Source organism: Lathyrus oleraceus, chromosome 1 (assembly GCF_024323335.1).
Source record: "Lathyrus oleraceus cultivar Zhongwan6 chromosome 1, CAAS_Psat_ZW6_1.0, whole genome shotgun sequence".
Classification (NCBI taxonomy): domain Eukaryota; kingdom Viridiplantae; phylum Streptophyta; class Magnoliopsida; order Fabales; family Fabaceae; genus Lathyrus; species Lathyrus oleraceus.
The window spans coordinates 310,602,547-310,621,683 of NC_066579.1; the positions used below are offsets into that span (position 1 = coordinate 310,602,547).

Genomic DNA, 19,137 nt, shown 5'->3' on the forward strand with positions numbered 1-19,137 from the left:
GAATGATCAGATGTGTTGGAGCTAGCTTAGAATGCAAGGCAATTGAACATTGTTGCTTGAAGTTGGATCCATGCCAAATGATATCAGCCTATTTAAGCCATGCGCAACCTATGCATATCTCATCCAAAATGAATAAATTTGAGCTCTTTGGAAAGTTGAGATCAAGAGGAAAAAGTTTTATGTTGAACACTTTTTTATTTGGAGCTTGGAACTTGGAGAAATTTGAGGTGGAAGTTTGGAAAAATTTGACATATAAAACATTTTCTAAGTGTCAAGCCATATGTCTCAATATTCCACCTTGCTTAACTTTTTATGGGAGCTTCAAATGAGAAACGTGTCTTCATCAAAGTTGTATCTATATCAAACAACTTTAAAATGGTCACCAATTTCATGTTATTTGGATTTGAAATGATAGAGTTATGCATTTTTGAAGTTTGGAAAGATCATTTGATCAATGATATAGGTCAAAAGTGACCTATAACGTAACCTCATATCACATGCTCAAAAAAGTTGAATTAGCTCCCACTCAAAACATAAAAATTTAAGTAAACACATTGAATTTGATTGTGCAACTTAGGAATCTTTCATCTCATAAAAATTGAGCAAGTTATGGCATTGGGAAGTTGACTTTCAAATTAGGGTTTAGACAAAATGACCTATAATGTTTCAACATAGAAAATGATTTTCCAAGCAAAACTAGCTCTAGGTATCAACATGAAAGTTGTTTGGAATGTCATTTAGAGTAACATTTCTCTTGGAATCATTTTCATATGGTGAAAATTGTAGGAGATAGGGTCTAGGGAGACCCAATTTTGATCAGATGAATTCATTTGGCCAACCACCATCAACCAAATTGCTAATCTTCAATTCTTTTGACTTTCTTGGCTCATGGTAGATCATATATGCATAAGATGATGAATTTTAAAGTGTACCTTGAGAAATTTGATCAATTGGTGAGATAGCTTGTTGGAGAAGTTACTCAAGATACCCAGTCAAACTAGGGTTTCCAAGGCAAATTACCCTCAAACTCTTGAAGCAAACTTGATCAATATAATATGTAGAGATCATTGGGACTAATATATGATGTTCATAACCATTCTTGAATCAATTCATGGTTGTGCTCTTTGTTCATGAGGGTCTCAAACCCTAGATGTGATCATGATGAATCAATGAGATCATGCCCTACCTACAAAAGAGTTAGACAACTACAAAGACATATTTTTGGTATTTTGGTTAGTGAAATGATAAAATACAAGTATGATATAATCACAAAGTGCTTGGTGATCTCTCCTAAAACAAACCCAATGAAGGAGGGGTAAGGAGGATGCTAAGACATGATCCCAATGTTAATGCTTATGATGAAATTACATGAGGGATATTAGGGTCAAAATTGGGGTCTTACAAACAATACATATCACAAGTTAAGATTCCCACAAAATACAGAACAATGCATAGAAGCTGCGATACTTAAGCATCAAGAAATTTCTATTCAAAAAACTCATATACTTTAGGGCATCAAACATTTTACTTATAAGGTGACGACATACCAAGTTAAGGGTCCACATAACTTTCAAGAAAAGACTCTCACTCATTACAGACAAAAGAAACTTGATTTTCCCTCAACATATTGAGGAACGTAAAATTGGTCCCCACCAAATCTAAGGAGAATTTCCTCTCCAACAGAATGATCCTTCATATTTTGACCACTCATGATTCAGGCCTAATAACCAGGACCACACACCTCACTCTATAAAGGAAGCAAACTCAATCACTAAAGGAGGAGGATGAGGAGATCCTGTCGTTACCGTGCCAAAATCTATACTCAATCTCACTAAAGTTTTTTCTTCAAAACCTTATCAGAGCTCATATCAGAGCTCTGAATTAGGTAAGCTTAAATATTCAACACTCTCACGGAATACAACAATGTCAACATAGCCAGAAACCATAGAGCCACAAATAAGAAGAAGAAGGAAAAGTTGAACTGAGATCCAAGTAGAACAGAGGGATTTGAGTTTCTTACCTCGCCATAATTTCTTATCAGACTAGCTCCGATCTTGTAAGCTTTCCTCCTTTCCTTGATTTCTCATTACCATAATATTCAATTTGTTGTATTAAGAAAAACCCCCATATCAATTGCTTGATTCGTTGCATCATATTCATTTAATTTTGGTTTAAAAAATTAGTGTTTCCTCGGATCTTGTTTTTATTCGTGCTTAGCTTTTGTTTTTGAATGTTTGTTTGAGGCTTCTTTTTGTGGGAATCGATAAGCCCGATTTGGCTTAATGGTGAGGATTTTTGAAAATCTGACTTTAGATTGGGATTGAAGAAGAAATTTCAAGGGGGTTCATGTTTTATTCAAGGGGTTTAGGGTCGTTCGAGCATCGGAGAAGGTGGTAGCGCCGCCTCTGGCCGCCACCCTTCTCTGGCCATGTTGATCTGAGAAGATGATATGAAGAGAGTAGCATTGAGAGGTCGAGAGAAGGGATTTCTAAACGGAGAGTTTGTTTGTTGATTATCATGTTTTATTCCTCATTTGTTCAGATTTGTTAGCATTTAATGCCAAGTGTAGGTGATGTTGGGACCCACGTAGGATGTTCCTCTTGTCTGCTATGATTCATTGCCTCGTTTGTTGTTATTTTTGACTGATAGTGTTCTTTAAGCATTAATTATTTTTGCATGATTCCTTCAGCTTCCCTCTTTTCCCTTACTGACGGTTTTGGTTCCCCATGGGAATTAATAGGGACAACTTAGTTCTTTTGTTTTTTCCTTGTTCACAATAAAACGGATTTGGGCCGTGTGGAAAGCTCGATTCAGCACACCCTCCCCTTCTCCAGCTTTGCCCATCAGATTGAAGTTGTGTGTCTGTGGGCTTTGACCAACGACCCGGCGCATCCTGGGATGGGCCACGCCCACCATTACAGTTGCAACCCCCCTTTTACTGCCCGGTGCGTCCCAAGTGGGCTGTTTGGGTTTTGGATGGGCCATTTGCTTATTTTTTACACATATTTTCTATTTTCTTTCTTGTGTAAATAGTTAATGGATTCATTTGATTTAGTTAGATAATTATATATATATATATATATATATATATATATATATATATATTTAATTAATATTTTGATTATTTTTATTAATTATGTTATTTATTTATTTATTTAATTATGCAATTGTTTTTGTAGAATTTATTGACTTATTATTTTATGCTTGCGTGATTAATTCACTTGTGCAAATTTTCATTTTTATCTAAACCATGCGTGACGTTTTATTTTCATGACGACACCCAATTGTTAATTACTCCAAGCATTACAATCGCATTAAACTATCCAAAAGATCAAATAATTCTCGATTCAATATCGAATCACAGTTCCATACCTTTGTAAGTCGATTGCTTTTAGCATCGTCATCAACCTCACATAGCTTACTCTTGGACTTTCTTACAATGAGACTCGTTGATACACCTACACTTATTCATTTGCATTTGATTGGTCGAGTTAACTTTAATCCTTTCGTTACCTCATACCTTTATTAGATAAATATAATCTAATTTATCCGCAAACACAAATTTAAAACCTCGATCCAACATCGTGTATTTTTATTCAAATCAAATTAAAATACGTAATCACGATTAAACACCATTTCATTTAGAAATGCAAAGGGGGATGGTTTTGAGTCTTCAACTCCTCTCATCGATTGTTTGAATATGAGTTTCCTTACTCGGTTATTCCAACAATTGTCATTTCTCTTAAAAAATTCGAAACCTATTAAACTGAATCATTTTCATAATAAACTAAACGAAAAGGGAGATGGTCTAGAGCCTTCGATTCCTCTCCTCGAATACTTGGATATGAGTTTCCTTACTCAGTCATTCGAGTATTCGTCGTTTATCTAAAATACATCAGCCATACACAAACTTATTTTAATAATTACTTAGATGAAAAAGAAAGTGGTCTAGAGCCTTCTATTCCCTTTCCTGAAAACATGGATACAAGTTTCCTTACTCGATAATCCGAGTATTCGTCGTCCATTTAAAATACCTTAACTATTATCAAACCCTTTTGTAATTAAGGATGAAAAGGGAGATGATCTAGAGCCTTCGGTTCCTCTCATCGACTATTTGGATACAAGTTGCCTTACTTGACTATCCGAGTAATCGTCATCCAAAAAAATCTTCCAACATATTAATTCAACTTGTCACCCCCGTGTGACCAAAACTCCTTTCAGAAATAACATTGTTCAATCCTTTCTAACGCGCATGACAACCTAGTCCCTAAGCCTCCACCGAAAGTAGACAAGCCAATGTTTAGCCTTTAGAACGCGATTCAAACAGTTGTTCATTAAAAGACACCAACAAACCGTAGTTCCCCGAATTATGAGTGTTGTGATTTCCTTATTGTACTATAAGGATACATAGGCACGAGATTGCGAGATCTTGGCGAACACACTAATAAAAAACCTCCATTTTCTCCCCTTCTGAGGTTTCCATTCACTTATCTTTTTAATCTCTTCATCACTCAAAGAAAACAAATAACTTTAACTAACATTCAAATCGCAAATTAGACTAAAAGGTTCCCATTGAGTACAACAGACGTGAGGGATGCTAATACCTCCCCCTTGCGTAATCGACTCCCGAACCCAAATATGGTTGCGATGACCATTATTCTGTTTTTAAAGGTTTTATCGATATTTTTCTATTTCTTTATTGGGATAAATAAAGTTCGATGACGACTTTGCTCGAACTATTTTTTCCGCGACCATCGCTAGGAATCGTATTTTTCGAGATGTGACATATAATACTATCCTTGTCCACAAAATCAGGTAGTAAAAATAATATTTGATTTGTACTATGTACTATTTGATCACGTGCCCATTTGATCTTATCTTTAAGTTCATTGACTTCTGATGAAAGTTGATGAAGCATGAAATGAAGAAACATAAAGCTGGATTCAGAAACTTCAGAATCTTTGGTCAGAACCTTGACATCGTCAGTAGTATGACTTGAGATCTTCAGTATCTTTAGAGTAAAATCTACTGTCAGAACCTTGATAACCTCAATCATCTGGCTTGAGATCTTCAGAATCTTCAGCTAAGTAACACAAGTTCAGAAACTTGCCATTCTTCAGAAGCTTAGTGATTAGAGTCACGTCTAGAAGAACGAACTGAGAGAATGTTGCAGCAACAACATACTGTCTCCTCAGAAGCTTCTCAAGAGTGAATCATCACAGAAGCATAACGATCATTGCAGCAACAACTTTGAACATCTTTCAGAACTTCTTATGACTGACGCTGAAGCGGAATCAGAACTCATCGTTCAGAAACTGATGACGTTGCACGTCATATATTCAGAATCAAAATGGTTGTTAAAGCTATACAATAACAAATCATTAGGGTACCAAAATTGTTCTCACACAAATACAACATTGTTATAATTAAAACTCAAAGTATAAATGCATAATAAAATCTTATTCTAACTGAAAATGGAGCGAACACATTAGATAATGAGAACCTAAATCCTTGATCCGCCCCGCACTAAAGTAAAGGTAAAACGGACATGTCCAACGGATAAGATCCGTTTTACCATCTTTAATTGAAAGCGAAAAAAAATTTAAACTCCATTTAATTTTGAAAAAGTACGTTTCTCGTGTCACTTACATTTAAGCTTTTATAGAAGTGATCCATAATAATGCTACACCGAATGAGGGAAAAAAAAACAGGTTCACAATTAATCTCCCTCTTTTTCTCTTTAACGTTTAACACACTTATTCTCTCTCCCAATCCTTCACTTTTTCTTCTTCTTCCGTACCATAAAAAAAATCACAATCACACTTCACAACTTCATCACTCAAAGCAATGCGTTTCGCAATTCCAATTCAACGACGTTAAAACAACACTGAATCCGAAAAATTAGGGTTTTGGATAGAGTGGAATGAGACTTCGTCATGGCACTGGCTAATGCTGCAGTGGTCGGTCCTTCTTTGTACGGCGCTTCTCGCATCACGAAGGCTCCGTTTCTAGGCTCTCACGGCGATGCTGGTTCTGGATTTTGTGGTTCTTCGTTTTGCATCGGGTCACACGCTGGGAAAAGTGATGTTATTCTTGAAAGGAGGAAGTTGAAGTCTGTTGATAATAATAATAACCGGATTGTTGAAAATCCACATGTGAAATCCAGTGTTGAAATTCCAGTTTCTTGCTATCAGGTGATAAAAAATTGCTTTGTTTGTTGTTTGAATTGTGTATGTGCGTGTTTGTGCGTTTTGTTCATTTTCCATTATCATTGTTATTATCGTCACCATTTCTCAAATTTACAAGGTACTATATAATATAGGATCCAAGTGAGTTTGATGAACTTGAGAAATGTTGAATGATGCACGCATACACACACTAGACATGACACACATAGACATTGGTAATACTTAAAGAATATAGAAGTGGTTGTTTGTATCTAAACACAGTGTTAATGCCGGACACCAACGTGTGTTGGATACTCATGCGTGTTTTGGATCTGAAGTCTGGATAGGAACTGATATGTGATAGAAAAGTAAATCTAAGCTTAAAGAATGTTTTAATGCACATTTATTAGTTGGAGTAGTAAAAAGCTAGCAAGAAAGTAAACTTATTGTGGTAGTGATGAATAATGTAAGGAAATAGACGCCATTGTATCTTAACAGACCGTGTTAGCGTCAGACTCTTTCAGATGTTGGATATTCATAAGGGTTTTGGATCTGAAGTGTCGGTGCTAGGTAAGAACCGATATGTGATAGAAAAATGACTCTAGGAATTGAATGCTGGAGGTAACAAGAAAGTAAGCTTATTGTTGTAGTAATGATGAACAATTTAAGAAAGTAGAAGAGATTTTATCGAATCACACCGTGTTAGTGTTGGATACTTTGGATACTCATACGGTTTTGGATCTGAAGTCTTGGTGTTAGATAGGAACGAATGTGATGGAAAAATAACTATAAGCTTAAAGAAAGTTTTTATGCACTTTTATTAGAGCAACTATGTTGTATGGAATTGGATGTTGGACGAGTAAAAAGCTAACAAGAAAGTAAACTTATTGTTGTAGTGATGAGAGTGTGACGATGGAGGAATGATTATATTAGACAAGATAGGATTAGAAATGAAGTTATATATTATTGGAGGAAAAATGGGCATTTGTTTGGAGAGGACCTGTAGACTAGAAGTAGATGAGGATGGCGTGGAGGATAGTCTAATAATTAGAGGTAAAGGAGAGAGACCAAAGAAAATTACAAGCTAAACTACAAACATAGATTTAGGGGTAATTTTGTACTGCAACTTTGGCCCATTGAATATGGTTGGATAACCATATATTTTATACTGTTAACTAAGTCTTAACATTTCCACTCTGCGTTTTTGTTTTTCATGTTATGAAGGAGTTGGTATTTAAGATGATTCATCAGCTATGATGAGTGTTTATCATTTCAAGTTGACAAATAGACTGATGATTTTTTGTCCTTTTTTATATTACATTGCCCATGCTGATTTCATTTTATTTTCCTTGAGATTTATGCTAGACCACTCCGTTCATTTTGCAGCTTATTGGTGTTCCTGATCGGGCTGAGAAAGATGAAATTGTTAAGGCAGTTATGAGTTTAAAAAATGCAGAAATTGACGAAGGCTACACAATGGCCGTTGTTGCATCTCGTCAGGTATAGGTGTTAGTGTCCCCACCAATTAAATATGTTTTTTTGCTAAATTTGGTTTTAAAGATGCAGGTAGTAATTGAGTTGTTGTTGTTTCTTGCTCTCATCTAATATTACTTGGCAGGATCTTCTGATGGATGTTAGGGATAAGCTCCTTTTTGAGCCAGAATATGCTGGTAACCTGAAGGAAAAGATTCCCCCTAAATCTTCTCTTCGTATTCCTTGGTCTTGGTTGCCTGGTGCTCTATGCCTTCTACAAGAGGTACACTTGGCATGTATATTAATTAACAATGGTTGTATATTAAAATCTCTCTGTTTTCTGGAGATATTTGACTTCTACATTCCTACCTTCTGCTCAGATTGGAGAATCAAAGTTTGTGCTGGACATCGGAAGAAGGAGTCTTCAGCATCAAGATGCAAAGCCGTATGCAGATGATTTAGTTCTTTCTATGGCACTAGCTGAGGTAAGACATGTGGACAGAGGTTGAAAAATTGCAATCTGAATTTATTAGTCTTGTTTATATACCCTATCCTTATCATAGGTGCCTTATTGAAGTGTACAGTTGCGAAGATTGGCTTTGAGAAGAAAAAAGTATCTCAAGGTTTCGAAGCTCTTGCTCGTGCTCAGTGTCTTCTAAGAAGTAAACCATCTCTTGCAAAAATGACACTCCTATCTCATGTACGGAAGTTTTTTTAAGTGTATCTTTATTTTAAACAATTTTTTTTAGTATATAAGAGTATTACCTAAGTCACTACTGAGTATATACTACCTCGATCCATTAATAAGGACCCTATGATAAGTTCTCTTGTCCCTTTTTACGGAACACTCTTCGAATGCCACTGTATTAATTATTTCTTTACCATAATACCCCTAATTGCTTTTCCTCTCTTTTTTTTGTAACCAACAAGTAAACAATAAATATTGTTATGGGAAAGATAAATTCACCCATTCTCATAAAGGATAAACTTGGAAAAACAATGTCAATTTTTTACAAATTTAATAGTAGTCATCAACTTAATCTCCATGCTTTAGTAAACAAAGTCCTATACTTAGGGTCGAAGGTAGTATTTTATTAGGAAAAGACTGGCTATAAACTCCATTTCTACTTTCAACTAAAAGAAAAAGAAATCATTAATTAAGCAGATGTAAAATTGTTGTCTTCGTAGCTTTTGTTTCTAATTCAAGAACATTTGAAATTTACATGAGCTCTAGGAATAATTTGGTATACTTATTTAGTGAAAATGAATTTCGGCTTCAATATTAGATTTATTGCTACTGCAATTTAACAAGCTCTCATAACAGATAATTCAGGTCAAACTTCCTAAATATCTAACCTAGTCTGATTCATCGAATATCGCATACTTATTTAGTATTTCTATCAATTCTATGTACATGTTATTTTCATTTTTTTCATCATTCCGTTTTCTCTATTATTTTTTATTGGAGAATTTGTGGCTGTGTAGTTATTGTTGGATACCACGTTCAATTTAAGAGACTTTAAGACTTGACCTCCCCCCACTTTGTATTATAACATTCCATATCAGTATATTATGCATGGAACAACACTGAGGCTGCTTTTGATGGTTTCTAGATCGAAGAATCACTTGAAGAGCTTGCACCTGCTTGCACCTTGGAGCTACTGAGCATGCCAAATACCCCTGAAAATGTTGAACGAAGACGAGGAGCAATTGCAGCTTTGCGTGAAATGATTAGACAGGGTCTTGATGTTGAAGTCTCGTGCCAAGTACAGGACTGGCCTTCTTTTCTAAGCCAAACATTTGGCAATTTGCTAGCTAGTGAGATAGTTGATCTTCTTCCTTGGGATAGCTTAGCTGTGATGCGAAAGAATAAAAGAACAATTGAATCACAGAATCTAAGGGCAGTAATTGATTCAAACTGTTTCTATAGAGTTTTTACAGCCCATATGGCACTTGGGTTTTCCAGCAAGCAAAAAGAGTTGGTAATACCCTTCTCCAATAATATCCTCCTGCAAAGCTTATAAGTATTTTAATATTCCTTCTATAGTCCTTATTTTATAAGTACTGTTTTTTGGGCTTACCTACTTAAACAGTGTCTTTCTTAAGTTCATCTTTATATCAAGTTTTTATTTATTTATTAATTTCATGCAGATTAACAAAGCAAAAAGCATATGTGAATGTCTGATAGCTTCAGAGGGCATTGATCTGAAATTTGAAGAAACTTTTTGCCTATTCCTTCTTGGACTGGTATGGTTTTATCATTTTAACTCTAATTATTGGAGCTGCTATGATGAAGTATGTAGATATTGTTAAGAGTCCCACATTGGACAATATGTGACCTGGACATTTGTTTTTATAAGTGGGGACAATCTTCACCTTACAAGTCAATTTTGTATAGTTGAGTTAGGCCCAACCACAGTTCTAAGATGGTATCAGAGCCCAGTTCAAAATCTGTTGGATCACCTGCTATTAGGTTTCCGCTATTAGGCCACTCATCATTTATATTAAAGAACTTAATATAGAAATTCAATCTTAAAACTCGTGCATTAAATGTTTTAAAAGTTGAAAAGTTATTATCAATGCAAAGTTAGCAAGACCCATATTTTTCTCAACTTTTCAATTTTCTGCATGAATCCACAACATAGTTCTTCATGAATGTTGTCTTCAATCTAGGGCACAGAGGCTGAGGCAGTTGAAAAGCTGAAGCAGCTTGAGCTGAACTCAAATCCAAAACATAATTCAGTCTTGGGGAAGGCAATAATGGATGCTTCAGCTGCAAACCCATCATTGGTATTTCCCTTGTCATCATGTTTGTTCAGTTCTTATTTTCTGTTTTCCTTCAGAACATGCATTGCAAATGCTTTAGGTGCGTTTATTTGTTGTGTGAATGAATTACTTGACCGACCTTAGTGATGCCATTTTGTCCAATTTTAGTCTTGAGACCCTGCATGCTATACTAAACTGGGGCATGGATTTCAAAATTAATGTTTTTTAGAATAATTTATGCTTAATTAGAGTCTAGCCTAAATGCCATTTTCTATTATTCATTTTTTTTTAAAATTGAATGTTGAAAGAAAATTCCTGTTTTTATTTGGGCCTATAGAAATATTTCTTTAGTGTATATTATGTTTTTACATGAGATAAATGCTAAAGTTTAAGGGTTCAAGAACTATTTTTATCCTTTATTTTAATGTTCTATGATGTAATTTTGAGTTTTTTATTTCTGATCTCAGACCATTTGCTGAACTTTGCCAGGAATTGTGGCTGAAGGATTCTGTGCTTGATTTGTATCCAGATACTAAAGGTTGTTCTCCATCTTTGGTAAGATCTACTATAGTGAACAGAACTGATTTGTTGCTTTGATTCTGACAAAATGTTTAATTACAGATGTTCATCTCTGCAGGCCAATTTCTTTAATACCCAAAAGAAAATTTCTGGGAGCAAGAATTCTAAAGGATCTCCACAAATATTTCCTGCTATATGTCATAGACCTCTATCCTCATATGGTTCTGTAGAACGAAAAGATTTTGAGGAACCTCGCTCATATGCGAGCTCTTCCCCATATTTGGGATTTGCTGTCAAGCAGCTGACTCCTACTGATTTGCAGGGTTCACTGCTATCCGGAAAAAGTGAAAATGGACACAACCCTAGTGAGCCACCTGTTAAAGTGAACAGGAACCTTGGTACTCACCACAAGGGAATTTGGGATAATCAATTCACCCGTGCTCAAGTATTTGAAAGAGTAACATACATTACTGTATTGGGCTGTGTTGCATTTGCTTCTATGAAGTTGTTTGGAATGAACCTGGGTAAGACTGTTACTGGTTCTAACTGGGCTTTCACAAAAGCCAATAATTGCACTTCTTGGGCTGCAAATACATCTGCCGACTATACTATTGGTCCTACATATATTAGGCGAAGCTCTATTGCCAACCAACTGAAGAGAATCATGTCAACGGTTAAGATACAGTTTTTGCACCTGCCAGATGCTGGAAGTCGAAGTGATTTACGCAGTGCTCATACCTCATCATCCTCCCCTATTAATGTGTATAGGAGGCTAATGCCTGTGGAAGAAGCAGAAACCCTTATTAGGGAATGGCAAACAATCAAAGCTGAAGCTTTGGGGCCGAGCCATGAAGTAAATGGTCTAGCTCAAGTCCTTGACGAATCTATGCTTGCTCAGGTAATGCCTGCTGTGGTCTTCTTTAACCACTTTTTTATATAGTCAAATATCATTTCGATCATCAATTATTCATTCGCTCAACTCATCAATCTGTAGACTACTTTCTATTAAATGAGCAAGTTATACTCTATCGTCTGATTTCTCGTTTGCTTGCGATGATTGCTTGCGATGAGTACCTTAACATATATAATCAGCCAAGGCTTTGAAATACTTAAAATAGAGAATTTATATGCCATATGTTGACTATGCAACAAAAAAAGAAAACTTATGGGTGTTATGTTTGACAGTGGCAAGCTTTGGCTGATGCTGCAAAAGAAAAATCTTGTTACTGGAGATTTCTTTTGCTAAAATTGTCTGTCCTTAGAGCTGACATTCTATCAGATGGAAATGGATCAGACATAGCCGAAATAGAAGCCCTTTTAGAGGAAGCCGCTGAACTAATCGACAGTTCTCAGCAAAAGAACCCAAACTACTATAGGTAAAACCTACTTCTCTTAGCTTAACTAACAACTGGATAGTAATCTATTGTTAGACACTAATAACACTTCTGCGTTTTACTGTTTTTTATTAACAAACCTTTTTAAATGATTAATCGCAGCACTTACAAAGTTAAGTATGTTGTGAAGATGCAAGAGGATGGGTCATGGAAGTTTTGTGAAGCTGATATTCGAACACGATGATATACATACACAACAAGGCCCTGGATAACTGAAATTGATACTAACTTGGTTTCTTTCCTAAATTTATTTTCTAGGAAGTGGGAACCTTAAATTCAAAGCAATCTACATATAGGCAGATGATTCCTTTCTGATTATTTCTTGTAAAGAACTGATTGATTGACATAATTGTAGATGTTCGCCAGAAAATTATGTGAGTAGGAATGTGAAAAGGAAAACTTCTTCAATGTCAACAGAATTCTTTATGTACTTATTTAAAATACTGTAATTGAAGCATTTGGCACTCTACTGAGTCCACTAAGAATCCACAATGGAGTCCTTTGTCTATATTTTAGACCAAGCTAGCACCTTGTAGAAAATAGTTCTACTTTATTTTAAATGATGTGTCCACAATGGGGTCCTTTCTCAATTTAGCATCAAGCTAGCACTTGTAGAAAAAAGTTCTACTTTATTTCAAATGATATATTTAAAGAAAAGTTTGGGTAGGCTGAGCTCTCAGTCTTCACTAGACTCGACGAGGATCACCAGAGTTGGAACAGATCTCGAGTTGAGATTGATCTTAAGACTTAAATGTCTTAAAGAACGTTGACAAAATACTTTATTACTTATATATTTTATCTAAAAAAAATATATTTTATCTTATCTTATATAAAAGTCGTTATTAACTTTTGACATAAAAAATGTGAAGACAAACTCAACTTAAAATATTGTTTTTGGAGAAGACAAAATGGATCTTAAAGAAAGAAAAGTTTTCAAGATTCAAGAATCCTCTAAGCAAGGTGACAATCGATTGTTTCATTTGTCCAATTAATTGCTTCTTTGATTTGGTTGAAGCACTTGAATGTTGCAACCGTGACAACCGATTGCACCGTTCAAGCAATAAATGTCACGATTGCACCATTCAAGCAATAAATTGTACCTTGAAAAAATGTGAAAAATATGGACCATTGTGATACATATTCATTGCAATTGTTATGAATCTATACCAAACCATTGCATCAAATCTTAGGTGTGGTGACAAGCCGGTGTAGAAGAAAATAGTGTGATTTCTAAGTTTTGTGAAAAGAAAGTGGTGTGCTTTCTTGTGTGTATTAGAAGATTGTATGAGAGTCTTGGAGTGGAGCTTGTACAAATATCTAACATAATGGAAAATCGTTCAAGGTGTGAAGGGACGAGATGTACCCTTAAGTTGAAAAGGGGAACTAGGATAAATCTCTTGTAACTTTTACTTTCTTACACTTTATTTTTTCAGAATTTTCATTCAAAGTTTATACACTTAAATTTGGAAAAAAATAAAAAGGAAAGAATCGTCGTATAAAAAAAGAAAAATCCAAAAAACCTAATTCACCGCATCTCTTAGGTTGCACTCTATAGTTACAATTGACATCAAAGTAGGTTAAGGTGACTTACTTCTCTATCCGGGTATATATGACTTCCACAAAACTATTTTTTGGCAGATGGTGGCAACGGTTGAATTTGTAATTTCTTGTGTCGAAGCAGGTTGCTCGACAGAAGCAAGGAAGTGTCGAATCACCTAGTGTGTTGAGTTGTGTTAGTGTGTCGAAGTGTCGAAGCATGTTGCTTCACACAGGATTTTGATTTAGGTCTATTTTAGTAGTGTTAGCTATTTTGGGTATTTATAGTTTTGGGCTTTGGCTTGAGGTCCAAGTTAACCTAAATATATAAATAGATGGAGTAATCCTTATTTTTGTAATGAAGTGAATAGAATATTCATAACCTTGTATTTTACAGTTGCAAAGTGAATAAGTTTTCCACAGTTTGTGGGCAGAGAGAAACTCTGCAGAATTTTAATTCTCCTTCTCCTTCATCGTTCTTTACTTTTTTTTCTTTCTCCATTGTTCTTTCCATTGTTATTATGTTGGTGATAACAATCTTGTTCGTCAAGATTGAATGAAATTCTCCATAGGTTGTGGGGGATTTCCAACATGTGGTATCAAGAGCTCCGATTTAAACAATTCGTGGGAAGAAAATCACCATGGCAATGAATCATCCAAATGGGCATTTTTCAGCAAATCTTCTAATTCTCAAGAACGATAATTATGAGAATTGGTGCAAGCAGATAAATGTTGTGTTATGTTATCAAGATCTTTGGGATCTTATGAAGGAAGGAGTAGCAACACTTGCAGAAGACACGACAGATCAAGAAAAGGCTACGCATAAAGAATTGAAGAAGAAAGATTATAAAGCTCTCTTTATAATCCATCAATGTGTTGATGCAGATAACTTTGAAAAGGTTAGTGATGCAGAGTCATCAAAAGAAGCATGGGAAATTCTGGAGAAGTCATTTGGAGGCGCAAAGAAGGTGAAAGAGGTGAGGTTACAAACTCACAAAAGAACGTATGAATTGCTTCAGATGGAAGACAATGAAAGCATAACTAGTTTCTTCACCAAGGTTACGAAATTGGTGAATCAAATCAAGGTATGTATAGAAGTGTTGACATTAAGATCTGTTATTAGAAAGATCTTGAGGTCGTTGGCTCCAAAGTTTAACCACGTGGTAGTAGCCATAGAATAGTCAAAAGATTTGTCAAAAATGACAAAGGAAGAGCTTCAAGGGACGCTAGAATCTCATGAATAAAGAATGGCTGAAAGAGCTACAGGAAAGTCGAAGAGTGATATGGCTTTGCAAGCGCAATCAGCAAAAGAAAGGAAAGGCAGAAGAAGCTGGAATGACAACAAAGGCAGAGGAGGCTACAATAATTCGACTGGTCGAAATCAACAAGAAGGAAACTGATCGAATTAGAGAAAACCCTGGAACCAAGGTAACCAAAGAGGTGGTGTTGCAAGTAGAGGAAGAGATGGTGGTCAAAATCCAGACAAGAGTCACATTCAGTGTTACATTTGTCAGAAGTATGGTCATTATTCTAGTGATTATCCCGAAAAGCAGAAGAATCAAGAAACTTATGCAAAGCTGGCGAAACATGAAGAAGAAGAGACGTTGCTGATGGTTACAACAAGAGATGAAGAGAGATTCAAGGACCAGTGGTACTTGGACTCAGGATGCTCATAACACATGTCTGAAAGAAAATATTGGTTTGTCAACATAAAGCCCTCAATGAAGAACATGGTGAAATTTACAAATGACAACACTCTAGCAGCTGAAGGTGTTGGTGATGTTCTGATTATGAGGAAAGATGGCAAGAGGTCAGCAATTTCAAATATGTTGTACATACCAGGCATGAAGAGAAATTTTCTCAACATAAGGCAGTTAGTCGAAAAGAACTACAGAGTGTCGATCGAAGACAAGATGATGAAAGTTCTCGACTCAAATTGAAGGTTGATCTTGAAGGCTCCAATGTCTCATAACAGAACCTTCAAGATTGAGCTTAATGTGATGGAGCATAAGTGTCTTGCAAAAACAGCCAGCAAAGATAAATGGATATGGCATTATAGACTTGTCCATATCAATGTCAAAGACATCAGAGATTTGAAGAGAAAAAATATGGTTTTAGGATTATCAGAAATCGACATTCCAAATGAAGTGTGTGAAGAATGTGTGCAAAGCAACACAAGAACAACTTCAGTAAGGATGCAGGAAGCAGGTCAAAGGCAATTCTTTAAGTCATATACTATGATGTATGTGGTCCTCTCCGGGTGGATTCGATTGGAGGTAACAAATACTTTGTTACATTCACAAATGATTTCAGTCGAAAAATGTGGTCTTACCTGATCAAGAAGAAAAGTGAAGTGATTGAGGTATTTGCCAAGTTTAAATCTATGGTCGAAAGACAGAGCGGTCGAAAGATCAAGATTTTGAGGACTGATGGTGGTGGAGAATATGTGTTGAAAGACGTCGACACATTATGTGTGAAAGAAGGGATTGTACATGAGGTGGTGACACCCTACACTTCACAGAAAAATGGAGTCGCAGAAAGGAAGAATAGAACCATCATGAATATGGTTAGAAGTATGTTGAAAGGCAGGCATCTATCCAAAGATTTATGGGGAGAGGTTGTGTCGACTGCGACATATATCATGAACAGATGTTCGACGAAGAAACTAGAAGGAATCACGCCAAAAGAATGTTAGTCTGATGTCAAGCCTAGCTTGAGTCATCTGAAGGTGTTTTGATCTATAACATATAGACATGTTCCATATTAGTTGAGAAGAAAATTTGATGACAAGTCGAATCAGATGATACTTATAGGATATCATTCGGTTGGAGGATGCAAGTTGTTCGATCCATTGAATAAGCAAGTGGTGATCAGCAGGGACGTGATCATAGATGAGCTTAAGGAGTGGGATTGGACTGAGAATGTTAAGAAGGATTCAATGAGAATATTTTGTGATGAACCAGCTAGTGAAGTCGAAAGATAAGTTCGAAAGGAAGAAGTCAGAGGTGAAGCAGGCCCAAGCAGACCTCAAAGAACAAGACACATGCATGCAAGGTTGCAAGAATGTGTGATTACATAACATGATATGGTCAATGAAGAAGGTAAGCTGGTACATTATGATTTCTACGCAGATGTCGAACCAGTCAATGCAACTGAGGCATTGAAAGATTCGAAGTGGATGAAAATAATGGCCGAAGAAATGAAGTCAATCGAAGTCAACAACACTTGGTCACTTGTCGAATTTCCCCAAGACAAGAAGGCAATCAATGAGAACTGGGTATACAAGGTGAAGTTGAATCTCAAAGGAGAAGTGACTCGACACAAGGTGAGACTTGTGGCGAAAATATTTCTTTAGAAAGAAGGAATCGACTTTGATGAAGTTTTTGCACCTGTTGCTAGGATCAAAACAATCAGGTTGGCTGTTGGTCTAACAAACATAAACAACTGGGAGATGTGCCAGATAGATGTGAAATATGAATTCATTAATGGCCCCTTAGAAGAGGAAGTTTATGTTGCACAACCAGCTGGGTTTCTGAAACTAGACGAAGAAAGAAAGGTGTACAGGCTGCATAAAGCTCTGTATGTACTTAAACAAGCTCCAAGAGCTTGGAACAAGAAGATAAATGGCTTTCAAAGGGAGAAGGAACTTGTGAAGTGCAAATCTGAACATGGAGTATATGTAAGAAGAATCAAGAGTAAATTGCTTATACTATGTCTCTATGTCGATGACTTGTTGATAACAGGTAACTGCAAGAAGGAGATCGAAGACTTCAAATGTGATCTCAACAAGGAATTTGAAATGTCAGATTTGGGTGAAATTTCATATTTGCTTGGCATCTAATTTTACAAGAGTGGTAGAGGTTTGATGATACACCAAAGAAGGTATGCATGCGAAATACTCAAGAGATTTGAGATGCAAGATTGCAACCCAACTTCGACTCTAGCTGAGCCCAGATTACAACTGTCAAAAGATTCAGATGAAGATGATGTCGACCCAACCCAATATAGAAGACTTATTAGGTCACTTCGATACCTTTTTCACAAGGCCTGACTTAGCATACAATGTAGGTATAGTGAGTAGATTCATGCAGAAACCAAAGGTATCACATCTAGTCGCGACAAATAGGATACTAAGGTATCTGAAAGGAACTCTCGATAATGGCATTTTATTTCCTGCAGCCGATGAAGGAAAAGAATGTAAATTAGTGGGATACACTGACTTAAGTTGGTGTAGTGATGTTGAGGATCAAACATTCATAGTTGGCTATGTGTTTATGCTAGGTTGTGCACCAGTTGCTTGGAGTTCGAGAAAGGAGTAATGGCATTATAGTCGTGCGAAGTAGAATACATAGTTGCTCCTCTTTGTAAATGTCAAGCAACATGGATGGTGAATCTGGTCGAAGAGATAACAGCGAAGAGTCATGGAGCAATTACCATGAAGATATACAACATGTCATCTATCAATCTAGCGAAGAATCCGATAGCACATGGTCAAAGCAAGCACATCGAGATAAGGTTCCATTATCTTTAAGAGAAGGTAGTAGATGGGAAGATAAATGTGGAACACTGCAGAACTGAGAATCAGATTGCAGACATCATAACGAAGGGAGTGCATGTCGAAGTGTTCAGAAAACTAAGAGTTGTGATGAATGTAGATAGCTTAGACATAATGAATTAGGTGGTGTGTTGAATTGTAAATCCTTGTGTCGAAGTAGGTTGCTCGATAGAATCAAGGAAGTGTCTAATCACCTAGTGTGTTGAGTTGTTTTAGTGTGTCGAAGTGTCGAAGCATGTTGCTTCACACATGATTTCGACTTAGGCCTATTTTAGTAGTGTTAGCTATTTTGGGCTTTTATAGCTTTGGGCTTTGGATTGAGGTTCAAGTTAACCTAAATCTATAAATAGAGGGTGTAACCCTTATTCTTATAATGAAGTGAATAAAGTATTCATAACCTTGTATTCACAGTATTTTGCAGTTGTAAAGTGAATAAGAAGTTTCCACAGTTTGTGGGCAGAGAGAAACTTTACAGAATTTTAATTCTCCTTTTCCTTTATCGTTCTTTACTTTCTTTCTTTTTCCATTATTCTTTTCATTGTTATTGTGTGGGTGATAACAATCTTGTTCATCAAGATTGATTGAAATTCTCCATAGATTGTGGGGGATTTCCAACAGCAACCACAACAAACCACCATGTTTTGTTGGTGATTATTATGACTTTTGGAAAATCCGTGTGTGAATGTACTTAGAAGCACAATGAGAAGAAAGATGAGATGTTGTTGAA

The 19,137-nt window shown here is 36.0% G+C and overlaps 1 protein-coding gene across 1 annotated transcript; it reads left to right on the forward strand.

The window, feature by feature from the left end:
- Positions 1-5,675: 5,675 nt before the first annotated feature.
- On the forward strand, positions 5,676-12,804 carry LOC127132614 (plastid division protein CDP1, chloroplastic). Its single transcript, XM_051061578.1, has 12 exons — positions 5,676-6,194; positions 7,554-7,667; positions 7,786-7,923; positions 8,021-8,125; positions 8,218-8,340; positions 9,254-9,622; positions 9,792-9,887; positions 10,314-10,430; positions 10,896-10,961; positions 11,044-11,823; positions 12,111-12,301; positions 12,422-12,804. Exons 1-12 carry the CDS (start codon positions 5,937-5,939, stop codon positions 12,501-12,503), a joined length of 2,439 nt encoding a protein of 812 aa, XP_050917535.1. The 5' UTR covers positions 5,676-5,936; the 3' UTR covers positions 12,504-12,804.
- The last annotated feature ends 6,333 nt before the right edge of the window (positions 12,805-19,137 follow it).

Coding starts and splice junctions, on each gene's coding strand:
- LOC127132614 (XM_051061578.1), top strand. CDS start 5,937: ATGGCACTGGCTAATGCTGCAGTGGTCGGTCCTTCTTTGTACGGCGCT. Junction 9,623..9,791: donor CCAGCAAGCAAAAAGAGTTG/GTAATACCCTTC, acceptor AATTTCATGCAG/ATTAACAAAGCAAAAAGCAT. Junction 10,431..10,895: donor CAGCTGCAAACCCATCATTG/GTATTTCCCTTG, acceptor GAACTTTGCCAG/GAATTGTGGCTGAAGGATTC.